The following is a 24,903-nucleotide window of genomic DNA, read 5'->3' on the forward strand; positions in this document are numbered from 1 at the left end:
GCAGCCCTCCGAGCCAATCAGAAGGTGGTGAAGCGATAGGGGGGGAGGGGGTGTACGTGTAGTGAAAAGGGGGTGTACGATTAGTAGTCCCCTTTAAGTAAGTTAATAAATTTTATTTAAAGCGTTTTCTGGTTCTATCTTGGTTCCACAATCTCCATCGCGATCCTGCTTATTCATCACGGTTTATATGGTCATTCGGGATATGTCTCTCTCTTCAGGACCTAAACCCAAACCCCTAGCCATGATGAACATCACCATTCCTAAGCTCAGGCATATCCGGGAAAAGTCGACTATCATCAGACGCAACCGTACTCCCTACAGAGACGACTACTGGAAGGGTATTCGAGTGAAGTTCTTCGTACAAACAGCTGTAGGAGGAGTTGCTATGATAGTACTGTTCTTGGTCTGCTGCTCCTACCTCTACGGCACATTGTACAGATCAAGCTTCAGACATAAAAACATGCATGTACTTGCTGTAGAATACGACGAAGACCTTATCTCCCGGGCCCTCCGCCGCTTACGCAGGGCTGCAGGGACCAACCTTTCCCACGATCTACTTCATTCGCCAGACGACTATCCAACTCCAGAGGGTATATACGCTAGCGTTCGACGAGGGAAGTACTGGGGTGCCGTATATACCACAGAAAATGCCTCTTATCGGCTAGAGGTAGCCTTCCAAGGGGGCCCAGTCGCCAGCTCTTACGATCCCAGCAAAGCGTTATCTTATATATGGAATCAAGAGTACTACACGACTTTCGCACAATCTGCGATTCAAACAAGTCTCCAGAAGCTTGTGGTAGCTGTCGGGACCGCATACATGAAGATCAACGGAACCAAGGCTTTCCCATTCGTAGCGCAATCCAGGCTTTTTTGAACGCGATTCAGGCAACGACAGAGGACATCAACCCAGACTCGAAAAGCGCCAGTGTTCTTTTCACCACCGTCTCGATGGCCATGCCTCCCCTCCAACAATCCTTCTTCCTGCTGGTCTTGAACGGGGTCTGTCGTCAACATCAAATCTACAGCAAAATGACCATCCGGTCCAGCACCATAATCCGCCGACTCGCTGGCATCATATACACCTTAGGCGCCTCTCTATGTCAATCCGGTTACTATTGGGCCTCCCGAGAAACCTGGGAAGTCAACGGCGTCCAATTAGTCCTTACATGGATGACTCTTTGGCTGTTAATGCATGTCCACCTCAACATCCTAGACGCGTTTGCAGCTGTTCTTCCCCTACCGGTCATGCCGTTCATTATACTGATTTAGATATTCGTGAATATTGCCACTACAGTCAGTCCGCTTGAGCTCCAGCCGGGGTTCTACCACTGGGGTATCTGTTTGTCAAGCCAGAATAGTTATCTGGTTTTGGTTACTGTCTGGACCGGCGGAGCTGATAATCGGCTATATCTTGCGTTGCCTATTCTGTTCTCGTGGTGGATAGTGATAAACGTGGTCGCCACTCTTGCACATACCCGGGCTTGTCATATGGCCTTTAAGCTTGAGGAAAGTGAGGAGAAGAGGCCGCAGGATCCGGAAGCTCCATCCGTGCCTTCGGAGGACGAATCCGAGACAAGCTCTCAGCGGCCGTTTACATCGAAGGGCGAAGATAGCGATGGGCTGGAGCGAGATAAGACAATGGAAGATCGTGCCATGCAACAGAGGAGCGTATATGGGCCATCGACTCTACCAGCCTTTTGAGACCATCGCCGTCAACAAAGTGGAAAGGGAGTGTCCGCTGCTATAGCATCTCGATCAATACGCTACACGGCGCCCCCGGATCACGATAGCTCAGGCCAGCCTGACCGAATCTAGAAGGCAATGAAACATTTTCCCAAGCACGCTGGGCTCGGCTCTTTACAAGAAGCGCCGTGTTTCGGCATGGTGGAGCAGTTTTGCATGTACGGAATACAGAGTACCACATTGTCTCTTTCACGTTTCGTCCGCACTATTTGGAGCTGCAATCCTTTTCCCTAGGACCATATCAATAGCATTCAACAGCTCTTTTCCGCCGGCTTTGCTAGGCTGAATACTGTACCAAGCTACCATGTTGTCCGGCCTTACCAGTATGGCTCCACCGTTATCGATCTCCCTCCGCAATACCCACTGACCGTCATAATCCCCAAAAAGTTTCGAATCTCTCACTTGAGTTCGAGACTTCACATCATTATTCAAGTCACCACGAGCTGCTGTAATGTCTCAGTAGGCCAAAGGCCCAGCGCTGACCACACACCACAAACACCACTCAGACAATCTGTCCTCACTACGCAACGTCAAAAAGCATTTCACACGCAAACATAACAGCAAAAACAATCATATGTAGATCGATAATAGTTATAATGGCGAGGAAAACCCTCCTCGGGTCAAAAACCTCTAAATATCCAGCCAAATCCACAAGAATCTCATCCGCCTGACGATCTCAGTTCCATCTAAGTATCTGTGAACACGCTGCCCCGCCGTGGAAGGGTCGAGATAGCATAGTCTACAAGAGCCGGGTTTGTGCCTTACATATACAAAGTATATAGTGATACATGGAATGAGACCTTGATTTTTGGAAGTGGAAGGAGGGAATGCCCGAAGGCGAAAAAGAGAAGAGAGGACGGGAGGAGGGCGAGTTTAAGTAGATTTTCGCAGAGGGGGATGAGTCAGCGGGTGGAGTGTGGTTCCGTGGTAGTATGGAGCTCCTGGGCTCGTGATGACGAGGCTATGTTGAGTCTAGAATATTCGAATCATGGTAGAGAGGGATAGCCGTAGAATTGTGACGAATTGCGGATATGATGATGCTACGAAAGCCCTAAAAGAGTAGGGTCGTAGCAGAAGAGAGATGCAACCTGCGCGATAGAAATACTTGTCTTTGACATATGGCTCACGATCTCTGCAGCCTTCACCCAAATGCCCTTATGCTGAAAATCCGCCTTGCCTGCCCCCACCAGGTCGTGTGTGGAAAGTAATTCTCTACCGTTTTCCAGCCACACGTGTGGCAGTCTATGACCCGGCCTCGTTGTCGGCACGTATGTCCTACCAGTTGGATCACTCTCCAGCCTCCATGACCCATCCTATACCACCGCTCTACTTTCATAAATATACTCGAGCTCTATGTCACGCACCGATAATTCAATATCGTACAACTCGATGGCGCGTTGAATCTGTGTCAGCTCAGTTCTAGCCCACGGCGTATCCTCAAACAGACTCTTGAAGCTCGCCACATTCGCTTCCTTGTTCCCCGGCAAAAATCCGATGGCTGCATTGAACACGTTCATGTGCCGGAACTTGAATAGCGCCCAGTCACAGTTACGACACCCGACGGGGCGGCGCTCAGCTTCGTAAGAATCATATCTGAGGAGGCCCGAAGAGCTCTCAGCCTCGTCAAAAGTGTCGTTTTACAGTTTTTGTCAACGCACCAGAACAGCTCAAGTGGTGCTAGGTAAGTTTACACAAGCCTAGAAAGGGAGTTTATCTAAACCATACGAGGTTTTAGCAAGAGAAACAGATTCGTGGACCGCCGCTTTTTCTTCAACGAACCCTGACAGATAGCCACATAGCTTGTTTATTTCAAGCAAGGAAGCAATGTGAATCTACTACATCGGAAGTGCCGTTTAGCACGATCCAAACTATTAGTCCTCGGGTAGCCCATTGCCGCTCCGGAGCATATGGTCTTTGAAGCACAATGTTTCAGACTCGGTATGTTTTGTAAGAGGCATTTTATCGCTAATACGCTATTGGTGCAGGAGCATCGTAGTTCAGCTTGCACTCGATACCAAAGCAAAAAACGTTCCAACTTGGTTCTTTCACCGGATTTTAAGCAGGCTAGGACATGCGTTGAGCTATAAATGCTGCTAAGAACGAGCTCAGCTCAAACCTAGGCCATTTTTTCAGTGATACTTCTTAGAAATTCTTCCAGATCACGTGACGTTTCGACTGTTAGTCCAGCGGGACCCACCTCCTTGGTTTCCTGAACCTACTTGCCGCCCACAGCCTTCGCCGCCAACGCATCAATAGAGAGATTGCTCAAAATATCGAAGACAGGAACATCAGCCTGCAGCGTCTCCTTAAACCAACTCCGCATTTCAATCGCCACCAAAGAATCCACTCCAAACGCATGCAACGGCTTATCCGGATCGATGTCCTCGATGCTGAGGGCAATCATATCAGACAGTCTTCCGCAGATTGCCTTGCTCGCAGCAGACTGAGTGTGCGTCGGAGTGTTAGCAGATTCAGGCTTCGCCGTAGCGGGACTCGGGGTCGCATCAGTAGTCGCAGCTTGAAGAACTGGGCCTTTCTCAACCGCGTGGTTCGGGCGCTTTAGATGCCTAAGCAAAGGCCGAGAAAAGAATTTCGGCCGGACAACACCTTTGCGGTGCATCTCTTCTTCGGTCATGATACCAGCAACAAGCTGAGCTTCCCTGGACTCTTTGATCTCACGGCTTGGATCGCAGTAGTAGGCTAGCAACGCATGAATGTAGTCTTCGGGGATAGGCTGCATGCCGAGCGACCGCATGAATTTGTCAGCGCCTTGGTGTTCGGCCGTGTAGCCTACTCCTTCAACGATGCCCAGGTCAATGGAGACGGCTTTTTTTCCCATGGCGACTTTGTATCGTGCTAGCGCGTCTTGATAGGCGCACCCGAAGGCGTAGTTGGATTGGCCGCTGGCTCCGATGATGCCGCATACGGAGGAGAGGAAGATGAAGAAGTCGAGGTCCGTTGGAAGGTGCTTTTCGAGATTGATGGAGCCTTGGACTTTGGACTTAAGCGTATCGTTCCACTGGTCTAGAGATAGGTTTTGGAACATTGCGGACTTTCCAAGGTTAGTTCGCATATCTGCCTACGAGATGTGACAGAGTGACTTACCTTCAGAACCATGGATGCTTGGATGCAGCCTTTGATAGGGGCCATGCGTTCTTGAGCTTGCTGCAGGACTTCACGTACCACCTCCTCATCGCTAATGTCGCACTTGGGCGCGAAAACGGAAATACCGGAAGCTTTGAGACTGTCCACGAACGACTTTGAGTTCTCGCTTTCTCCCCCTTGCCGAGAGAGTAGGATGAGGTTTCGAGCGCCTTCAGATACCATCCATTTTACAATACTTCTTCCTAGACCGCCGAGACCACCTGTAATGAGGTATGTCGCCTGTGCATCGAAAGGAAGATTTTTCGATGCTATGAGAGTTGACGCATCGTTCTCCGAGTTAAAAGACACTACGACCTTGCACGAGGACATCCGGCTGTCTACGTCCTGGAAGCCGTCAATGAACTGAGACGCAGAATAGACGTTGGGGTGTCCTAGTGACACAATCTTCTTCTTCTCAATCATGTCCATCACGGTAGAGAACACCCTAGTAATCCTCTCTCGATCCTGGAAGAGATCAATGAGGTCTACGCGTGCAAAGAAGACGTTCTTCTTCAGATCTTTTGGAACAGGTAACGAACCCACGCTTGAGGCATCCTCATTTGGACTCCCTACCTCAACGACGCGGCCATAAGACGCCACGCACTCCCACGATGTCCGAAGTCCTTCGCTGTCCAGGGAGCTGAACACTAGATCAACGCCGCAACCACCAGTGAGTCGTCTGATATCCTTGGAATAGGTACTAGCCTTACGGCAGAAAATGTGTGACACGGGAATCCGGCATAGATCGTAGACCAGATTGACCTCTTGCTCTGTTGCAACTGTGACGAAGACGTCTGCGCCTGCGAGAACGGCGAGCTGAATGGCAGCTTGGCCCAGTGCGCTGGATCCGTCGTGGACAAGAACTGATTCCCCTTTCCGAAGCCGTGCACAGTTCGTAAGCGTATCGTATGCCGCAATCAAACTGAAAGGCATGGCAACAGCTTCTTCGAAATCAATGCCGTCGAGGATCTTGTGCGTTAAATACGCGGGAAATCGATTCCGAGATCTTACCTTGCCAGTGTTCGAAAGGGCAAGGACTTTAGCACCAATTTGGAAGAGTTGTTTTGCATTTCTGCCCACTTGAGTGACAACTCCGGCGTATTCACGTCCGATGGGTGAGCGAGATATCTGGGCCCAGTTTATTGAAGAACCTCCAGATTGGATACCAATAGCTTTTGTCTCGATCTCGACGTCGTCATCGCCAACAATAGGATTGTAAGAGGTATCTAGGTCAAATCCTAATGGCGTCTCCTTGGATTCGATGTGAAGCTGGAGATTTTTCGCTGGTAGCAGTCGACTCACGCAGAGTGACCCGTTTATCTCCGCGATCTCTTCGCTGTAGCCCCTCGTCAGGACAGCCGGAGTAGTCCTGAAGTAGTTGTGTAGTACTGTCCAAGCATGCTGCGAAACCCGTTGCACGTTCTTCACATCTTCCAGTGCGAGGGTGACAGTTCGAAGGCCTTCGCTTTCTGAGAGTATAGAACGAGAAAGCCCAATGATAGCGTCTTGTTCGAGCGTATCAGTATTTGAGCTACTTCGTTGCGTCACCCAGAGTAGCTCTTCCACGTCTCGAAAGACCTTTTTCAGGTTATCGAACTCCTTCTCTACCGGATTTTGGAAGGAAAATCGATCCATCGTCTGAAGAAAGAGGCAAGTAGATCCAGAAATCCCATGAGGAGAGTCTGCGCTTGTTATGGTGACTTGCAGCCCCGCTTTTTCTGCCAGGTCCTGAATTGACGAGGCTATCGAGTCTTGCAGAGTTGATGCTTCTGTCCTCAAAATTACCAAACTGGGTTTGGAAGCCTTCTCTCCGTTGACTAGTTGGTCCGGACAAGCATCCGAGATAATCGCACTACTCAAACAGGACGCCGGGTCTGCACCGTCAATAACGAGATCGGTTCCTGTGAAGCGGTTCTTCCGGAGCAGTTCGTCCCACTTGTTGGCTGGGACTAGTGGACCCCATTCCCGGAACGATTCGGTTGAGAGCCACCATCCGTGTAGGAGCCCGAAAATGAAAGACGTCCTCATCAAATTCGGGCTAATGCCCTCGACGAGAATCAGTTTGCCGCCAGGTTTCAGAAGCTTTCTTGTGTTGTTGAGCGTCGTGGACAAGCATCGCGTAGCGTGGAGAACCTAGAGCCATTGAGTATCATTCCTGAAATTTGAGTCTCCCTCGGGGCAGTACTTACGTTACTGGCGACGACTAGATCATACGAGCCCACTTCGAAACCTTGGTCTCTGGGCTCCCTGTCTATATCCAAGGTTTTACACAAAAATCCGTCCCTGCCAAAGTTCTTCTTAGCCGCACCAAAGAATGCGGGAGATATATCCGTAAACATATACTCTGAGAATCGCGCTTCTTCGCCATATTCCTCGTCACCAAGCTCGGCGATTTTGCCTCCAAGTGCGTCTAGAACCACCTTGGTCATGCCTCCCGTCCCGGCACCGATTTCTAGCACCTTCATGTGAGGATTCATGTGGGCCATCCAATCGACATATTTTTGAATACCATTCTGTACTTCGGGAGGAGGATTTTCGCAGCGATAATAATCCGGCAGTGTTTCGTCGGAGAAGAGAACTTGCAAAGGATCTACCTCGCCTCGCATGATTGGTAGCAGCACTCTGGAGAGCCTGACAATCAACTTTCCCTCTGGTCCGAAGGATTCTACCTTTTTCCACAGTTGCTCTCGGGCTTCAGGACCATTCTTCTTTGTAGCGAGCAACGACTTCCAGGAATCGGATCCTTGCCTCAAGTTAACCTGATGTCGCATCCACTCTAGATGCTTCTGATAATGTGCGGGTTGTGCCGGAGACGTCAATCTCGCATCGCCCATCGCCTCCAGGACTTCTAAGATAGCGAGAAAGCATGTGTCTTCGGTGAGGGAAACCCTTTCGGACTCCTGGGGTTGAGGCTGCGCCTGACATGAGAGGACGGCTGAGGACTTCGAATTAGACGAGAGAAGGTTGACGTCAGGTTTCCAATCCACGTGGTAAAGTGAGACAGGATATTCATTCTTCTTGGTGACAGGACTCTCGCTTCCGATAGATGTGAGAGTGAGGTCACCGACTAAGAAGGGTCGCTCGCTGTCCTTCCAGAGAGATGTGTAGTTTACCGTATGGTTTCGTGATCCATTCGGATAGGATTGCGCAGAGACTTGGACGACAGAGTCACGATAGTTGTGTCGCGAGACGTCGGCTGAAATCCAGAGTTCCTTCACTCCCGTGGGCACGAGTGTAGGGATATGTTTCTGGCCACCTTGAGCTATGCCCAGAAAGGCAATTTGGATGATGCAATCCAACGCAGCAGGATGAATAAGGCACGGAGACTGGGATCCAGTTTTGCTTAGGGCAACCCATTGCTGGATATCGACGTCTCCAATGCCTTGACTCCCATCTCCCCAACGGATCTGGTCGGCCGCCTGGAAAAATGGGCCATAGTCGAGACCTGAGTTCCGCAAATGGGTATAGAAATCGCCGCGCACCACTGAGGAACGGCAGGACTGTGATATTTGTGTGTGCTGTTCAGCGACACGTCGGTGAGAGTCCGGATCAGTCAATCGGTACTCTACAGCAATAGAGCCGCGGCAGCATTGGGCCCATTCTCCAAATTCGTACAAGCATAGGCGGAAGTCGTACCAAGTGGCAATCTGGTGGCTGCGTTCTTCATCCTTACGTAGGAAAAATTGTGTTTCCACTCCACGGTTAGTCTCAGGCACCATAATACTTTTACTGAACACAGTGTTCTCGAAACGGTATCCTTTCGGGTGAAGTTTGGGGTTTTCAAGCTGCCGCGCAGCTTCAATGGCCATCACTAGCATGCCGGCTGCCGGATAGACACAGGCTCCAGAGACCTTTTACCGTAAGTTAATGAGGGGAACGAAGCGCCTAGCAAATAAACGTAGACAATCTAGAGACGGTGATGATCGGGATATTACTCACCTTGTGGTCTTTGACAAAAGCCTTTTCTTCCAGGACAATCCTATTATTCCATTGGGCCTCGAGGGGATTCCAATCAGAAACGGGAGTGCCGAGAAGATCGTTATGGGGAAACCTGCGATTTCTGTACCCTGTACTAGCGCGGCTCTCCAGCCAGTACTGTCTTGAATGGTCAAACGGATATTGAGGGAGATCTGCCAGGACCTTGCGCTCCGGCTTCGATTTTGGAGAATTACTATTGACTGCTGCAACGTCGACAGGGTAGCCTAGGCAGTAAAGCCTACCCGCCATAGTCAATGCTGTGCCGATTGCGGGTTGCTCCCTGGAAAGCACTGAAGAGTAACATTTCTCTACGTTCCAACCCATAGGGAGGTTTTCCTTAATCGCGGACTTCAATGTCGAATGTGGCCCAATTTCAACGAAATGGGTATCGTTTTTGGCCTCCTCTATATTCAACAGAGAAGAGAGGCCGCGCATTCCATCTGTAAACCGAACCGGGCAGATAAGGTTGTCGACCCAGTAGTCCGGCGCGGCAATCTCCGCAGCATCAGATTCAGGTCCGAACTGGGTTCCGCGGACACTAGACATGAAGAAACATCGTGGCTTTCGTGATTTATCAGCGTTGTTTTTGTTATAATGTGAGTCTTGAATGAGTGCCCGATAGAGGTTCGCCGCTGTCTGCATGTGTTCCGCGTTATGATAGGCGATACCGACATTCAACTTCTTCGCCATGATATTTTCCGCCTGCAGCAACTGCTCTAGCCTATCGATCTCGCTATCATCGCCGGATAGAGTCAGATTTTGCGGGCTATTGTAGCACGCAACTCGGAGCGCGCCATGCTTGGATTTCCTGGAGCTGGCGGCATTGGAAAGTGTTGCTTCGCATTTATCAGGCGACATGCGAACCGCGATCATCCCTCCACGATGGAGATCAGTTTGTATTGTCGCCGCCACAGCGACGCCGCGGAAGAAAGCCAGTTCGAGGGCATGGGTTTTAGATATGATACCCGCACAGAATGCAGCAGCGACTTCGCCAGAAGAATGGCCGACCACAGCGAAGGGTTCGATGCCCCAATGGGCAAGCAACTCAATCAAAGCAATCTGGATAGCTGTGCAGAGCGGCTGACAGAATTCCGGGCGATCTATTTCAGAGGACTTGCTAGTATGAGACTCGTCGTATAGCTTGTCTGGATAGAGCACGTCAGATCAACAAACGAAAATACATGAAGGCAAGAAAACATTAAATTACATACCTATGACAGAAAATTGGCAACCAATCTCGTGAAGTACGGCATCGGAAACTTCAAGACTTTGTCGGAAAACGACGTGAGACATGAGTTCTTTTCCCATGTTTGGCCACTGCGCACCCTGTCCAGTAAACACGAAACAGACTCGCAGTTTTGGGTTCACTCTGATGGCGGTGGCGAAGTCTAGGTTGCGAAGATTCTTAGGTCCATTGCAGACGGAGAAAGTCCGCCACGGGAGATGAGAGCGGCGCTGAGACAGCGTACCGGCGAGATTTTCGAGATACTCGACGTCTTCCTTTGCTTCATTGGGTGTTCTTCTTTGAAAGTATGAGTTGTAAGCTTCACGAAGACGCTTTATGCCGCCTTCGTCATAACCAGACCATATGAGCAATTTCGATGTTTGGGTACCTATTACAGCTCTGATCGGTGATTTTCGGGTCCGCAAATGCACATTCCCCTGAAGGTTGTGTTCCTCGAGGAAAGATTCTGCATCATCAATAACTGCGTGAGCGTTTGTCCCACCAAAGCCGAAGGAGTTCACGGAAGCGCGACGCAAGCCCTCGCCCGGCCATGGAACCTGTCGAGTGGGGAAGTAAAGGCCCCATTCTTCCTGTATAGCCGGATTCACTCGATCAAACCAGATGTTCGGTGGGATCGATGCATTCTCGAGGACGAGAATTGTTTTGATTACGCCTGCGAGACCGCTCGCGCCCTCGAGGTGCCCAATATTCGATTTCAATGCACCAACATACAAGGGGCTATCACGTTGTTGAGATTGATTGAACACGGTTGAAATGGCCTCGGCCTCCAGCGGGTCCCCCACCGCCGTTCCGGTTCCGTGTGCCTCGAAGTATCTGCAGTATTAGTTAGCTGCGGTGGTCCACGCTAAAGACATTGAACGATTCCGGAAAGCTTACCGCGTGCGGGACATGTCTAAGCCAAAGCGGCTGTATACGCCACGCATCAAGGATATTTGAGCCTCGCTACTTGGTTGAGAGATTCCTGGCGTTCGGCCGTCTGAGTTTACCCCGGTCCCCCGAATAACAGCCCGGATGGTATCTCCATCCCGAATAGCGGATGAGAGCGGCTTGATGACCAAGCTAGCGATACCCTCACCGCGGGCATAGCCGTTTGCACGTTCATCAAAGGCGAAGCACTTTCCGTCTGGCGACAGGAAATTCAGATTGGATAGGCCAGCCGTATTCTCAGGGGCAAATATGAGGTTGCTGCCACAGACGAGACCCTTTGGTGTACCGTAAGCGGCTGTATGGTGTGTCTGGGTACAATCTGGTCATTTTAAACGAAGAAACGCTTACCATGGTTGTTTCTCCTGTACGGAGGCTTTGGCATGCCAGATGAAGAGCAACCAAGCTGCCGCTACAGGCTGTGTTGACTGCTACACTGGGGCCATTGAGATTGTAGAACCAACTGACACGATTAGCTAGTATTGAACTTGCGCTTCCGGTGGCATGGTAAGTGTTCGGAATTTCTATGTCCTTGTGAACCATAGTCTCGTGGTCATTATAAAAGCTGCCCACATAGACAGAGGTGTTGGAGCCATTCACGTGATCGAGGGACAGGCCGGCTTGGGGCAATCGTTAGTGTCAGTGCGTTTAGAGACTAGTGGATGTGATGAAGTGGAAGCAGCGCACCGTTCTCTAAAGCATGGTATGTTGTTTCCAAGAGCCAACGCTGCTGTGGATCCATGCATTCTGCCTCGTGGGGTGTAATAGAGAAGAAGGGCGCATCAAAGCGATCCAGAGGCTCGTCAATAAAGTGTCCGTACTTTGTCCTAATCTGATAGCACGTTTAGCACATATCGTCCACTTAGCATTTTGAAGTATGGAGCTAGAGCCGACTAACAGTTCCGGCCTTGGGGCCATTGGTCTTTGATCTATAGAATGCTTCCGCGTTATACCGGTCCACGGGTACCTCGGTGCGAGCCGAAGCACCACGAGTGAGGAGGTCCCAAAAGGCAGAAGGGGTAGATGCTTGCTGAGGAAATTTCAAGGCAAAGCCAACTACGGCGATTGGTTCCGCATTTGTGGCGACATCCGTGGTGTTGCGCACTTCTGGCTTGATCTCCTTGAGGCCAGAAGGATAACCATTGGACCTTTGTTCACCATTGACCTGAGGCGTCTGGTGGGTAAGGTAGGGTAAATTCTTATTGACAGGTCCGTTCCTATTGGATAGGGCCATGACATCGGAGAGGGCTCATAAAACTGCAAAACCAACAGCGTCGAGCAATATCGAACTTCAACGTGGTGATGCACAGGCTAGTATGTACGTCAAAGATGCTAAGTGCAGAAAGGGGCCGAATTCCCGGGCATATTCTTGCCGCCTTTGCCCTGGCTCCGGTGACATTTCCGGCTGGTAGAGTAATAGCTGCGGCGCGGAGAGTTCGCAGAGAAAAACTGACATACTTGCCGGATGCCCGGTGGATGGGTGAAGGGTGCAAGGTGAGCAGAGAGGGCGGCGCAGAGGTCCAATCGAGGACCATTGTATCTAGCTCCTTGGCAAGGCTTGTCTCCACTTCAGAACGTCTTCCAACCTTGAGACCTGGTTTACAGCCTCCGTGGCCATGCTTGGAACGCTCCGTGCCGTGACATCTCCCGGCGCAATTATGCGTTTACTCATCTTACGCTCTCTGCTTTTCCGCCCCTCGTGTAACTCGGGCGCGCGGGCTCTTACTACCGCCAAGGAATATTGGAATCCACCGGGCAAACCCTCCGGGCGAGTCGTCTGCTCGTGTCACAGACATCATGGCGTTTCACATTATACTATTTCCTCCATTCGCCTTTGATTGCACTGGCTGCAGTCTGGACGCGTTCAATGCGAAACAACGAACATGTCAAAGCAAATCTCTGCAGCATTTTTCAACCCTCAGTCACGTGCACCGACCCCTGAATACCTCAGCGGACTGTACTCTTTCCTCAGCCATCACCCTCACGGCAAGACCCTCCTTTCGCACGTGGCCACCCTGGGAACCATATGGCCTATATGGGCTGCCGCGAGAGAGGAAGTGCGCACTCTTCCTAATGGCCTGCCGTACCTGAACGTGCTTGTGGACTGGGCCAAGGGTGGGCCCTCCGCGCCTGTTTCTGAAGCGAGAAGCGGCGTGGTCGCACTCCCTTTACTTACTATGTAATCCCAACTCTATCTCCATAGACATTTCAAGGCTGATAGTCGGGCACCAGCCTGCAGTTGGGCCAATACTTTCGCTATCTTGAGTTCAACGGCCTCTCGCATGCCCAATTCATCAGCCAAACCCGCGATGCAGGAGGTATCCAAGGCTGCTGTGGGGGCGAGCCTCCAGCTCTGTCTATCGCCCTCGCCAAAGACGAAGCTCAGGTCGTTGAAAACGCCGCCGTCTTTCTTCGCCTGCTGGTGGGAGTCGGGGCTTACATTGAGGCAATGGATGATTGGACTTCATCGGAGCCTACCATTATCGCAATTCGACTCAAGCATGAAGGAATGGGTGATGAACTTATGCGGAAGTTCCCTGGAGTAGGTAGCCATCCCTTGACGAGAAGAAAGCGAGCTCATATTTTTACTTGCAGACGTATGTCTCAGCCATCACAGAACCCAAGTCGCTTAGTTTCGTGGGCTCTGCGGACGCTATTGCCCGGCTCTACGATTACTGCTGTGAGCAAGGTCTACCAGCCGACAAAATGGATGTTACCGGAAAGGCACACAACCCGGAAAACTCCTACCTCGTTCCAGAGTTTCTCGATGTGCTCACGCAGAATCCGTCCCTTTTCAAGATACCGGATATGAGTAAACTTCAGGTGACAGTACGATCGAATCGAACCGGAGAGAAGCTTTCGGATGATTCCATCATAGAAGATTTGATTATCATGATGCTTGCGGCGTGCTGCGATTGGTATGCTCTGCTATCACGGGTAGCGGAGGACATGAAGGCTTCAGGACGACCATCTCATCACATGGTAATCTTCGGACTCAACGATAGTGTCCCGCTTTCCCCATTCAATAAGCAACGCTTGAAGATCTCCAAATTCAAAGCCCATGAACTCATTACGGAGATCTCAGGCAGCCAACCATTTGTAGAACCCCAGCATGTTCCTGTCGATCCTCCGATGGTTTCGAATACCGCTACTCAGCCATCCGCAAGAACCCACCGTGCGTCTATCAATCCTTCTACTTTCCCGAATACTGCCATTGCAATTGTAGGAGTGGCGTGCCGTTTACCTGGTGCAAATAACCTCGAAGAGCTTTGGGAATTCATTTCCAAAGGTGGCGATGCTCATCAGGAACTCCCAAAGGACAGAATAGACCCTGGTCGAAACTTCCGACTATCGCAAGATAGCTCTATGGGGAAGAATAGGTTTTTTGGAAACTTTCTCTCCGATATAAAAAGATTCGATAATTCGGTCTTTGGTATCAATCCCAAGGAAGCTGCTAGCCTGGACCCTCAGATGCGGATGCTTTTGGAGCTGTCCTACGAAGCACTGGAATCGAGTGGCTACCTTTCATCACACGTTCGCAACGCAGAGGATGCTGTCGGGTGCTTCATCGGAAGTAGCTTGAACGAATACCACGAGAATACATCCTCTCATGCCCCTTCAGCGTACACTGCAACCGGCACAATACGCGCTTTCCTTTGCGGTAGGCTTAGCTATCAATACGGCTGGCAAGCTCCTTCGGAAGTCATTGACACTGCATGTTCATCATCCTTGGTCGCTGTCAATCGAGCGTGTCATGCGATCAAGAATGGAGAATGCGATATGGCCATAGCAGGTGGAGCAAATGCTCTCACTACCATGACAAACTTTCTCGACTTGGGCAAAGCTGGGTTCCTAAGCACAACCGGACAATGCAAACCTTTTGATGCCTCAGCAGATGGGTATTGTCGTGCTGAGGGCGCAGGATTGGTGGTCTTGAAAAAGTTGAGTCAGGCTATCGACGCTGGCGATGAAATATTTGGCGTCATTCCAAGCATTGCGACAAATCAAGGCGGCACATCTACCTCTCTCACGGTTCCTTCTGCTCCTGCCTTGAAGACTCTATATCAAAATATTCTTCGAAAAGCCGGCTTGGAGCCTTCTCAAGTGTCCTATATAGAAACGTATGTCACTCTTTTCTTTTCACCACCAAAATATATTTCTTATCATATCCCTGCCTCTTTAATTTCTCACTCTCTATAAATCAGCATTATAGATTGCTTGTGCCGTTACTAATTGAACACATCTAGCCACGGAACGGGTACCCAGGCAGGTGACCCTATCGAAATGGACAGTATTCGGTCGGTTTTCGGGAGCGCATCTCGCTCAGTCCCTCTTTCCATTGGATCTATCAAGGGCAACATTGGCCACTGCGAGGCCGCCGCCGGCGTTGCAGGCCTTCTCAAGGTACTGGCCATGATAAAGTACGGAGGCATCCCACCACAAGCAAATCACAATCGGTTGAATCCTAAAATTCCACCGATCGGACCCGACGGTATGGAGATCAATCGGAGCCTGAGAAGCTGGGATGTGCCACTGCGCACTGCTATGGTCAATAGCTATGGAGCCGGAGGATCGAATTGCGCGCTACTGTGCTGTGAGCTGCCGCCAGGCCGAACAGTAGCTACAAGACCACAGCACCCAGGAGTATCCTATCCCGTGATCATAAGCGCAGCTTCTAGGGCTTCTCTCATCTCTAATGCTCGAGCTGTTGCTGCCTATCTGTCAAAGAATGTGTCGCAGGTCGAATTGGCAAACATTTCTTTCTCGCTACAGCGAAGGAAACGACATCGATTTTGTTTTGATACATTCCCGGCAGATGTACCAAGTCTAATCCGCGTTCTCGACTCTATCGAATCTCCCACTTTTGAGTATCCAAACAAGTCTAAGCCCGTAGTACTTGTTTTGAGCGGTCAATACGATTCGAAAGTAGCTCTGGATCGCGGCATGTACGAACTTTATCCTATTTTCCGGTCTTATATTGACGCGTGCGACTCCGAAATCGTTCAACTTGGATATCCATCTATTCTTGGTCCAATATTCCAGACGACGCCCATCGCCAGCGCTCTTTCTCTGCAATGTAGCATATTTGCAGTGCAATATGCCTGTGCCCGTTGCTGGATCGATTCTGGACTGAAACCCGATGCCATTATTGGCCACAGTTTCGGTGAGCTCGTAGCCTTAGCTGTATCTGGGGCGCTATCACTGCCCGAGTGTCTCAATTTGGTCGCCTTTCGATCTCATCTCGTTGACTCTCGATGGGGAGCCGAAAAGGGAGCAATGCTCGCTATTCACAGTGGCCTGAACGAAGTCCAAAAATTGGCCTCCTGGTTAGATTCGAACTCCCCGGGCGCCAAACTAGAAGTCGCTTGTTATAACGCGTCTGCTTCTACCGTGGTCGCTGGAGTGTCATCCACGATCGATATGGCAGAACGTGTTCTTTCAACTGAGGCAGATTTTGTCGGACTTAAGTTTCAGCGACTCTCGACTACTCACGCCTTCCATTCATTTCTCACGGAGCCCATTTTGCCCGAGTTGGAGGAACTATCCACTAGCCTGAAGTGGAACCAGCCGACCATACCGCTAGAAACTTGTACTATCGAAGGCCTGTCATCCATGCGAGACTGGTCACTTTCCAGACATGCCCGAGAGCCGGTATACTTTGTCAAGGCAATCGAACGAGTCGAGCAGCGCTTGGGTTCGTGTGTCTTCATTGAAGCTGGCCTGTCTACTCCTGCTATACCTATGACCAGAAGAGCCTGTACGAGTTCGATTGCTCATACCTTCCAAGCGGTGAGCACCAAAAGTAGAGAGAATCCATGGGATTGCGTTGGTGCCGTAGTTTCCGATCTATGGCGATGCGGTATCTCTGTATCGCACTGGGCTTTCCTGGGTGCATCCTCGCCTGACGTTAGGCAATTATGGCTTCCACCATATCAATTTGAGAAGCATCAGCACTGGATCGAAAACATAGATAGAGCCATGGAGGCACAGCAGAGGTTGCTAGCCAATCCTCCGAGCATCGAAACGAAAGACAACGTAACTTCGCCTCCCGTGCCTCGACTTGTCCTCAAGAAAGAATCCCCTGGTTCAGATCCCCGCATCGTAGACTTCTCCATCAACACCAACTCCGAAAGATTTCGGAAAGTCGTCACTGGCCACGCTGTGCTTCAGCAACCTCTGTGCCCGGCACCAATGCATCTGGAATGCTGCACTATGGCAATTCAAATCCTGATCGGTGATGTTGAAGCACAGAACCTCACCTTTGAAGATCTGCAATTCCAGGCCGCACTCGGATTAGATCCTGCACGTGAAGTCGAGCTTCGTTTAGAGGAGTTGGTTTCCAAACGATCCTGGAAGTTTACGGTCCGCTCGACACTTCGAGGGTCTAAAACGGTGCATTGTATTGGGACAGCCTCTCTATCGCAAAACATGGCTCTCGCCACATACGGACGGCTCGTGGAAAGCACTATCAACCGATTGGAGAATTGCGAGACTGTCGAGCGGCTCATGTCTAACCGTGCATACGGGCTGTTCAGGAAGGTCATGGAGTACGCACCATACTTCAAGGGTATCACCTCAATTGCGGTCGACAGAAACGAAGCTCTTGCGGCTGTCAAGCTTCCTGAAGGACAGCCAGGCCGTGATGAGAGCACTTCTTGGCAACGTTGTGATGCCGTACTCATCGATGCCTTCATCTCTGGTATTGGGCTACTCCTGAATACCAGTGAATCTGCATCAGAAGACGAAGTTCTGATAGCCGTGGGCATTGAGCGCGTAGTACTTACTCCAGACTGTCAGATGGGTACCCCACACGATTGGCTCGTGTACTCAAAGTTCATGTTTACCGAAGGCACCCAGCCTATTGGCGATGTCTTTGTCTGCTCTGCCAAGCGCGAAGTGGTGGCAATGATGGCTGGCGTCCAATTTGCGAAGTTGGACATGTCGAAATTCAGAAAGTCCCTCATGTCTGCGAATTCGAGTATTTCCCCACGCCAAGTGCAACATTCTGCGCCTCAGGTGCCGCACTCGGACCAGCGACAGTTAACTACTGTAGATGTTTCCAGCTCCGGAACAACTTCCACGCTTGGAGGCCCCACCCCTTCCGAAGGGGATGTTGATACCGGAATAAAGGAAATCATTTCGAATTTCACTGGCTTACACCGAGCGGACATACCTCCGGATTCCGTGCTTGTCGATCTAGGCATTGATTCACTATCAACAATCGAATTTGCCGCAGAGATTCATCAAACCTTCGGGATCGAATTGCTTCCGGAGGAACTTGGCTCTATGACTCTTAATGACCTTAACCAACGATTGGGAAACAGCGCTCGGAGGGAGAACCAGCCACGCGGTGATTCAAATACTCAAGTTGACACAGGTAACGCAAATGGGGCTGAAGTCGATACCGGAAGCATGATACGCGAGATCATTTCGAATTTCACGGGCCTCCACCCAGCTGATATTCCTCTGGATACTGTGCTTGTTGATCTAGGGATTGATTCGTTATCGACGATAGAGTTTGCGACCGAGTTCCATCAAACCTTTGGACTCGAACTTCGTCCAGAGGACCTTGGTGACCTGAGCTTAGACGATCTCATCCGACGGCTAGGGAAGGACTCGTCCAATGTAGCCCCTGCTCAAAATACCGCCAATCCTGCAGCTACCAGCGATAGGTTGTCGTCGCCACGTCAGGGACATGAAAATGGTAATACTATCGCCCTTACGGAGGCTCCATCCACCGCAATTCCACGGCCTACTGTGAATGGCCCCGTGAAAAGTATTACGAAAGGATCATTGCATGGAGATACGACGTCACACAACCCATTTGATGCGCTGCTGGATACTGATTTCCATTTTGAAGAAGCGGCCAATCGACGTGGCTATGCCAACTACCATTCCAAGGTCTTCCAAGTGGAACGCGATTTGACTTTGGCGTATATTTTGGAGGCCTTCCAGACGCTTGGCGTTGACGTTTTGACCGTTTCTCCTGGAAGCGTCATTCCTCCAGTACCTCACATACCAAAGCACAACACGCTGATGTCCAGGCTCTGGGAAATTCTTCAAAGCCATGGTATAGCTGCAAAGCATGCTAGCATAATAATCCGAGGTCGAGCAACGCCTAAAATTGGGACATCCACGGAAATATACGAGGCCATGACCGCACAGTTCCCGCTCTACATACCGGAAGCCAAGGCAATGAAACTAATGGGGGAAAAGCTGGCACCATGCCTCAAGGGCGACCAGGACCCACTTTCGCTCATGTTTGGGACTCCAACTTCGAACAAGATCATGGAAGACTATTATAGCATATCGCCAATGGTATCTACCCTGACAGACCAGTTAGTGACCTTCATCACCACATTATGTCGCAAGTGGAAGGGCAAAGGGGATGGGCCTCTACGTATCTTGGAAGTTGGAGCTGGGACCGGAGGAACTACTGTCAGACTAATAGAGAGCCTACAAGCGGCTGGCATCACACGCCTCGAATACACCTTCACGGACATTGCAGGCCGCATGGTTTCCAAAGCGAAAGCTAAGCTGGGCAAATTCCCTGGGATGAGCTTCGAAATCTTCGATTTGGAGAAAGAGGTGAAGAGCACGTTCCGTAATCGGTTCGATATCGTCATTGGCACCAATTGCGTTCATGCTACGACAAGCCGGCTTGCGTCCTGTCGTAGACTCTGGGAGACTCTGAATGAGAATGGGGTCGTTGTACTTTCAGAGGGAACCCAGCCGCTAGACTGGTTCGACATATGTTTCGGACTCCTCGACGGGTGGTGGCTTGCCGAGAATGGGACAGAATATCCTCTTCAGCCTGCGTCCAAGTGGATGGAGACTTTCCAAGCAGCTGGATTCCTGTCCAGTAGCTTCTCGGGTGGGCTCACGCAGGAGGCCTTTACGCAACAGCTGCTGGTTGCATCCAAGGCGAAGTGGCCGGTTCGACTCCCTATCAGCCCTGTGCCGACTTCAATCGATCTCCAAAGCGACTCATATCGGCTTGAAACTATGGTATATAAAGAGGCAAATGGTGTTCGAATCCATGCGGATGTGTACGTTCCCAGACAAGTCAGGGCATCGCCTCTCCCAATTGGTACGCTCTCGTCAACAATACCCTGATATCCCCTTGCCTCGCCGCTGATGTCAGATATAGCACTTATGATACATGGCGGAGGCTTCATGATGCTCTCTCGGAAACAAGTGCGTCCAGCCCAGACGAAACATCTTATCTCCCGTGGCTTTCTACCGGTGAGCATTGACTACCGCCTTTGCCCCGAAGTAAACATGATCGATGGCCCCATGGCCGATGTACGGGATGGATATCGATGGGTGCGGGAAAAACTTGCATCAGATCTTCGTGAACGCACGAAGATTTCCGTGGACAATGAGCGAATCGTGGTCGTAGGATGGTCGACAGGTGGGCACTTGGCCATGTCCACTGGGTGGACGACAAGAGAGGCTGGTATCCCGCCACCGACAGCCATTCTGAGCTTCTACGCACCGGTAGATTTTGAATCAGGAGGTAAGTCCGAAAGATCTATCCACTCACTGGACTCGTCGGCGGCAATACTAATACAAGTCAAAGAATTGGATCCACACGTCAGGTCGAAAGCCCCTCAGCCGCGACTCAACAATACAAAGCGCATATTGGATACGCTCCCCCAAACTCCGGTAAGTCATTCTCCTCTTCACTATCTCAGTAAAGCACTCGTACTAATATGTGCAAAGATAACAAACTATGACACAAAGGACGGCGAGGATACCCCGTTCTTTGGGTTGCAGCCTGGTGACCCTCGCTCTGATTTACTCTTGTCGGCAACCCAAGACGGTACCGCCCTCGCGTTGCTTCTCAATGGCCGCACACCGAGCAACGGCCGCGACTGCTTTGCAGCTCCGTCGCCTTCTAGCGTGGCCGCTATCAGTCCGCTGGCGCAAGCCCGCCAGGGCAATTACAACACGCCGACGTATATCATACACAGCCCTGGCGATGAGGTTGCGCCATTTGCCGGTGCGGAGCGTTTGATCGAGGAGCTGAAGATGCAGGGGGTCGAGTGCGGTCTCTTGCGAGTGGATGGTGCCAGCCACCTGCATGACTTGCATCTTCGGCCTGGGATGGAGGGATGGGAGGAGCATGTTGTTCCGGGCTATACTTTTTTGAAGGAAGCAGTGTCATCTTTTGAGTTTGCGGTATGAGCACGAATGGTCCATCACTAGTACTACGTCAACGATTTTATGCGCGTTCATCATATTATTCACGATGCCTGCTGCGTGCCGTTCTCGAACACGGCAGATTGGGTGACCAGTTGATAAAACGTATTTCAAAACCAGCCTACATTCCGCTGATGCAACATAAGGAGGACGACTGACGGTAAGAGTACGGCTACGAGGGCATGACGACCGATGTCACGTGCAACGCACACGCATCACACGTGATACTTGACCACCACGGCTGGCCATAGCTCACCTCTCTTTGTCCCTACCCAGCAATCCTGCATCTCACAGGCAATCTCTCATATGGGCGCAATTACCTTCTCCATCAAGACAACCTCCTCTTCAGAGTCGGGGGAAATCCATCTAGAAATTCCCCGACCGAGCACCCCTCTCCACACACACAGGCTGTAGAACACAGTGTGCACAGGTTGATGACGATGCGCTGTACCTGATACGCAGTGATCGACATGTAAGTGCCGATATATCCGGAGGTCTTGCCTGTGGCATCACACAAAGCTTGCCATCGACCATGATACTGGAGCCAGGCCACGTATTAATGCACCGGCGACTGCAACCTCAGCCCACAATATCGGCCTCTCGGATCTAGGAAATGCCGTTTGACGCGAGGTGCGTAACCTAAAGATGTGTTGCATTAGAAAGCTCTCAAAGCGAGCCCCTTTTGATCCCTCTCTAAAATATATAGCCAGAAGATACATCCCTGAGAGGACTTTCCTTGGAGGACTTCCATCTCTCTCTCCGCCGTCGCAGCGTGCCTAACGCCGCTGAGTCACTCACATCTTACTTACGCCACATCTGCTTGCTGACTCCACTTCATTTACGCCCCACTTCCCGCCCCGTTCCGCTTCACTCCCACGTCACTTGCACCTCTCTCACACCTGAATGCTACCCTTCAAGTCCTCTCCCAGCTCAGCCAACACCCTCTTTATCCCTTTCACCGTCTCTTCCGCTTCCATCATCACCGTGCGTACTAGGACTGGATGAAGTATTCCACCAGCCGCTGTGGCCTCCCCGCCGTCCAGCCCGCTCTTGCTAACGCAGAACCCCGCAGGAAGCCCAAGTAGCGTCTCCACCTCGCCTAGGTGATGCACGCAGATCTGCAAGATAAACTTGAGCTGGAATCGCGGGTAGCACGCGAGCGATACACCGCCTATGGTAAGGCCGGGAAAGAGCACCGGGACGGAGCGGGTAGCAGGTAGAAAAGGTGAAGTGGAATTGGGAGAAGAGATGGAGCTCGAATTGCTGGAGTCGAGGAGCCGGGGCGAGTAGTCTGACGACGTGCTACTGCTCGCGAGGATGGCCTGAAAATGCATGTAAAGAGCGTGGTGTAGCTGCGTGAGACGGATATAGGTGCTCAAAACTTGGAGTGTGGCGGCTGTGTTGGAGGAGACCGTCGAAGTCTCAAAAATGGAGCCTGCGCCGTTACTGATGATGCTATAGAAGGTGACAGAGCTCTCAATAACATGCGCTGTAAGCTGTTCCAATTGTGTGAGTTGGTCGTTTTCGTCACGAGCGCTGATGTGTGCGAACAGCTTGCCGTTCAGCTCAGATAGCTGCTGCATTACGTTGCCGGCGCAAGGCCCCGCTCCTGAAAGACACATTAGTGAGATGTCACAGAGAAGGCGACCTGGGACAGATACTAGATCCATCTGGTATGTACAGCTCTCCGGAAGTCCGGGCTTCATCATAATATTATATCTGTGTACACATTTTTGACCCTGTCTGAAGGCCCTCACTTCTCAAACTTGTCAAATTGATAGATCTGAGGAGTTTGATAATGTGTTCAAGCCTCTCGTACGGTGGTAGAGAAGTGTACATAGACACAACTTACAAGATGAGCCGCGCCTCAGAGAACCGGTGCAAACCACAAGATATCCGAATCAAAACCTTACGTACTAGGTGTTGTGAGAGGTGGAGGAAAGGCCTCAATAGCAATCTGGCCGTCGCCATTGCCCTGGTCAAAGGTGCCCGCTGCTAGATAGTTCGATAACCAAAGCTCATGGAAGTCCTGGACATCGTTGTTCCCGGGGCCCGACAGACCGTCACTCCACGCGTCTAACGTCGGGATCGTTGATTCTGATAGCGCGTCACTAAACAGGGAGGACGTGGGGTAGTCCTCCAGAAGCGATCGCGCGAATTCGTCTTGCGAGGAGCTGGAGAGGGAGAAGTTGCCGGAGCTGGAGCGGGCCGGAGATGGTTGCTGCAGCGGCTGCTGTCCAGTGCTGCTTCGGCGCGAAATAGCTTTGGGAAGCGTGGAGGGCGGTCGTCCCGCCTTTCTGGCGACGCTGAAGATGCAATCGGCACTGGCGACAAGGCACCTGTTACACTTTGCCTGCGAACTCTCTCGGATGCAGCGCATTTTCTGGCCGTGGCACCTGTCACACGCCGCTCGTTTCGAGCCCGCACTCATTGTACCGGGAATTTGAGAAGATTGAAGGGATACTGGGAGATTGTGGAGTGTCTCCGTCAAGGGAATCGCAGGAAGCGGCATGGATTCTCCGAGAGTAGTACCCATTAATACGGCGGTCTCCCGGCGGCGACGCTGTGCAGTAGGTCCCCGCAGTATCCCTTATCGGGTTTGAATCCAATTTTTTATTATGCATCAGGTTATCATGGACCTCCGTCGTGTTGGAACCTGGGCATTGTAGCTGTACGAGGGTTGGCGCCTGCTCGTTATCCTTATCCTGGTATTTCGTACCCTACATATTCGCAGACTAGATATGTATTAGCTCGAGTACTTCGGTTATGCGGGGCTTTCGAAACTCCACAAAATTGCCCGTTCTTCTATCGAAACGATAATTTTCATTGGAGCCTGAGCGTTGGAAAGATATCGACTTGATCCTCCTGTGGGGCCAACTCTATTGGGAAGAAGCCTCAAGGAAGTATTGGGGCCGATAGAAAGCTTGTCCAGGTACCCACAGTAAGCGGATGTAGCTGACACCACCGGTAGATCCTTTTGGCGTGTCCCTATGCTATAGCTTACTGAATTATAGGTGCAATGCTAGAGTGTGACAAAATGAGCGACCAGCATGACTACTCGCGTTACGAGGAGACCCACTCACCTGGTGCACCACAGAAGATTAACGTGCAGGACGGGAGCTTCCGGCCGGGCGCCTGTTTTGTGCGTCAGATACGCGCCCTGGAGAAGAAGAGGAGCCGAGACAGAGACAATTGGGCTGCGGAGATTGAGAGGCGGACGGGCAAACGACAATCTTTCCTCGAAGCAGTGTCTTTGCGAGACGTCGTGATCTGACTAAGACACGCTCAACTCGAACCCAGAGTCGTCGTAACACATAATCAAGAAAGCGGGCTAAACCAGCCACCCGCCATGAGATCTGTCGACGAGAGCCCGAGGGTTTGGTTGGCGGGTGCACAACACGCAAAGAGGCGTTGGGGGGGGCCGCCTAGATGCGTGCGAGACGTACCACCCAATACGCCCGGTGGATAATTCCACATTTGAGTGGCACACCCTCCGCATTTGCCGCATCGGTATTGGCACACCCTCCGCATTTCCGCATCGGCGGCGTTGGTGGCGTTGCAGGGTCTCACACACTGAAGACCATCCATAACTCCGACTCCGTGTCCGAGTGGTATGCAGCACGTGACTTTCCCGTGCGTCCTCCGGCGTCGCTCTTTCCCTC

The 24,903-nt window shown here is 51.2% G+C and overlaps 5 protein-coding genes across 5 annotated transcripts; 2 read left to right on the forward strand and 3 right to left on the reverse strand.

The window, feature by feature from the left end:
• Nucleotides 1–244: 244 nt before the first annotated feature.
• BDZ99DRAFT_514974 (uncharacterized protein) lies at nucleotides 245–1,701 on the forward strand (the record flags this gene model as incomplete). The annotated part of the gene is made up of 3 exons (XM_033724928.1): nucleotides 245–850; nucleotides 886–1,217; nucleotides 1,299–1,701. 3 exons carry the CDS (start codon nucleotides 245–247, stop codon nucleotides 1,699–1,701), a joined length of 1,341 nt encoding a protein of 446 aa, XP_033583346.1.
• Nucleotides 1,702–3,894: 2,193 nt separating this feature from the next.
• Nucleotides 3,895–12,269, reverse strand: BDZ99DRAFT_542807 (uncharacterized protein; the record flags this gene model as incomplete). Its single annotated transcript, XM_033726768.1, has 9 exons — nucleotides 3,895–4,795; nucleotides 4,849–7,020; nucleotides 7,077–8,738; nucleotides 8,827–10,005; nucleotides 10,084–10,924; nucleotides 10,988–11,313; nucleotides 11,387–11,655; nucleotides 11,723–11,867; nucleotides 11,934–12,269. The coding sequence occupies 9 exons, from the start codon at nucleotides 12,267–12,269 to the stop codon at nucleotides 3,959–3,961; spliced, it is 7,767 nt and encodes a 2,588-aa protein (XP_033583347.1). The 3' UTR covers nucleotides 3,895–3,958.
• Nucleotides 12,270–12,918: 649 nt separating this feature from the next.
• BDZ99DRAFT_433573 (BcPKS16, polyketide synthase) lies at nucleotides 12,919–21,275 on the forward strand (the record flags this gene model as incomplete). Its single annotated transcript, XM_033717404.1, has 9 exons — nucleotides 12,919–13,214; nucleotides 13,268–13,577; nucleotides 13,631–14,134; nucleotides 14,192–15,156; nucleotides 15,283–18,722; nucleotides 18,840–20,126; nucleotides 20,187–20,555; nucleotides 20,619–20,704; nucleotides 20,762–21,275. 9 exons carry the CDS (start codon nucleotides 12,919–12,921, stop codon nucleotides 21,224–21,226), a joined length of 7,722 nt encoding a protein of 2,573 aa, XP_033583348.1. The 3' UTR covers nucleotides 21,227–21,275.
• Nucleotides 21,276–21,834: 559 nt separating this feature from the next.
• On the reverse strand, nucleotides 21,835–22,843 carry BDZ99DRAFT_458260 (uncharacterized protein). The gene is made up of 2 exons (XM_033718876.1): nucleotides 22,793–22,843; nucleotides 21,835–22,730 (listed from the first exon to the last, which is right to left on the reverse strand). Exon 2 carries the CDS (start codon nucleotides 22,573–22,575, stop codon nucleotides 22,135–22,137), a length of 441 nt encoding a protein of 146 aa, XP_033583349.1. The 5' UTR covers nucleotides 22,576–22,730; nucleotides 22,793–22,843; the 3' UTR covers nucleotides 21,835–22,134.
• BDZ99DRAFT_458262 (uncharacterized protein) lies at nucleotides 22,747–23,852 on the reverse strand. The gene is made up of 2 exons (XM_033718877.1): nucleotides 22,991–23,852; nucleotides 22,747–22,914 (listed from the first exon to the last, which is right to left on the reverse strand). The coding sequence occupies exon 1, from the start codon at nucleotides 23,619–23,621 to the stop codon at nucleotides 23,151–23,153; it is 471 nt and encodes a 156-aa protein (XP_033583350.1). The 5' UTR covers nucleotides 23,622–23,852; the 3' UTR covers nucleotides 22,747–22,914; nucleotides 22,991–23,150.
• Between the last annotated feature and the right edge of the window lie 1,051 nt (nucleotides 23,853–24,903).

Source organism: Mytilinidion resinicola (genome assembly GCF_010093595.1).
Source record: "Mytilinidion resinicola strain CBS 304.34 unplaced genomic scaffold BDZ99scaffold_2, whole genome shotgun sequence".
In the NCBI taxonomy this organism is placed as follows: domain Eukaryota; kingdom Fungi; phylum Ascomycota; class Dothideomycetes; order Mytilinidiales; family Mytilinidiaceae; genus Mytilinidion; species Mytilinidion resinicola.

Excerpts from the sequence above, each read along its gene's own strand:
- BDZ99DRAFT_458260 (XM_033718876.1), bottom strand. The coding sequence starts at position 22,575 with ATGCATTTTCAGGCCATCCTCGCGAGCAGTAGCACGTCGTCAGACTAC.
- BDZ99DRAFT_458262 (XM_033718877.1), bottom strand. The coding sequence starts at position 23,621 with ATGCGCTGCATCCGAGAGAGTTCGCAGGCAAAGTGTAACAGGTGCCTT.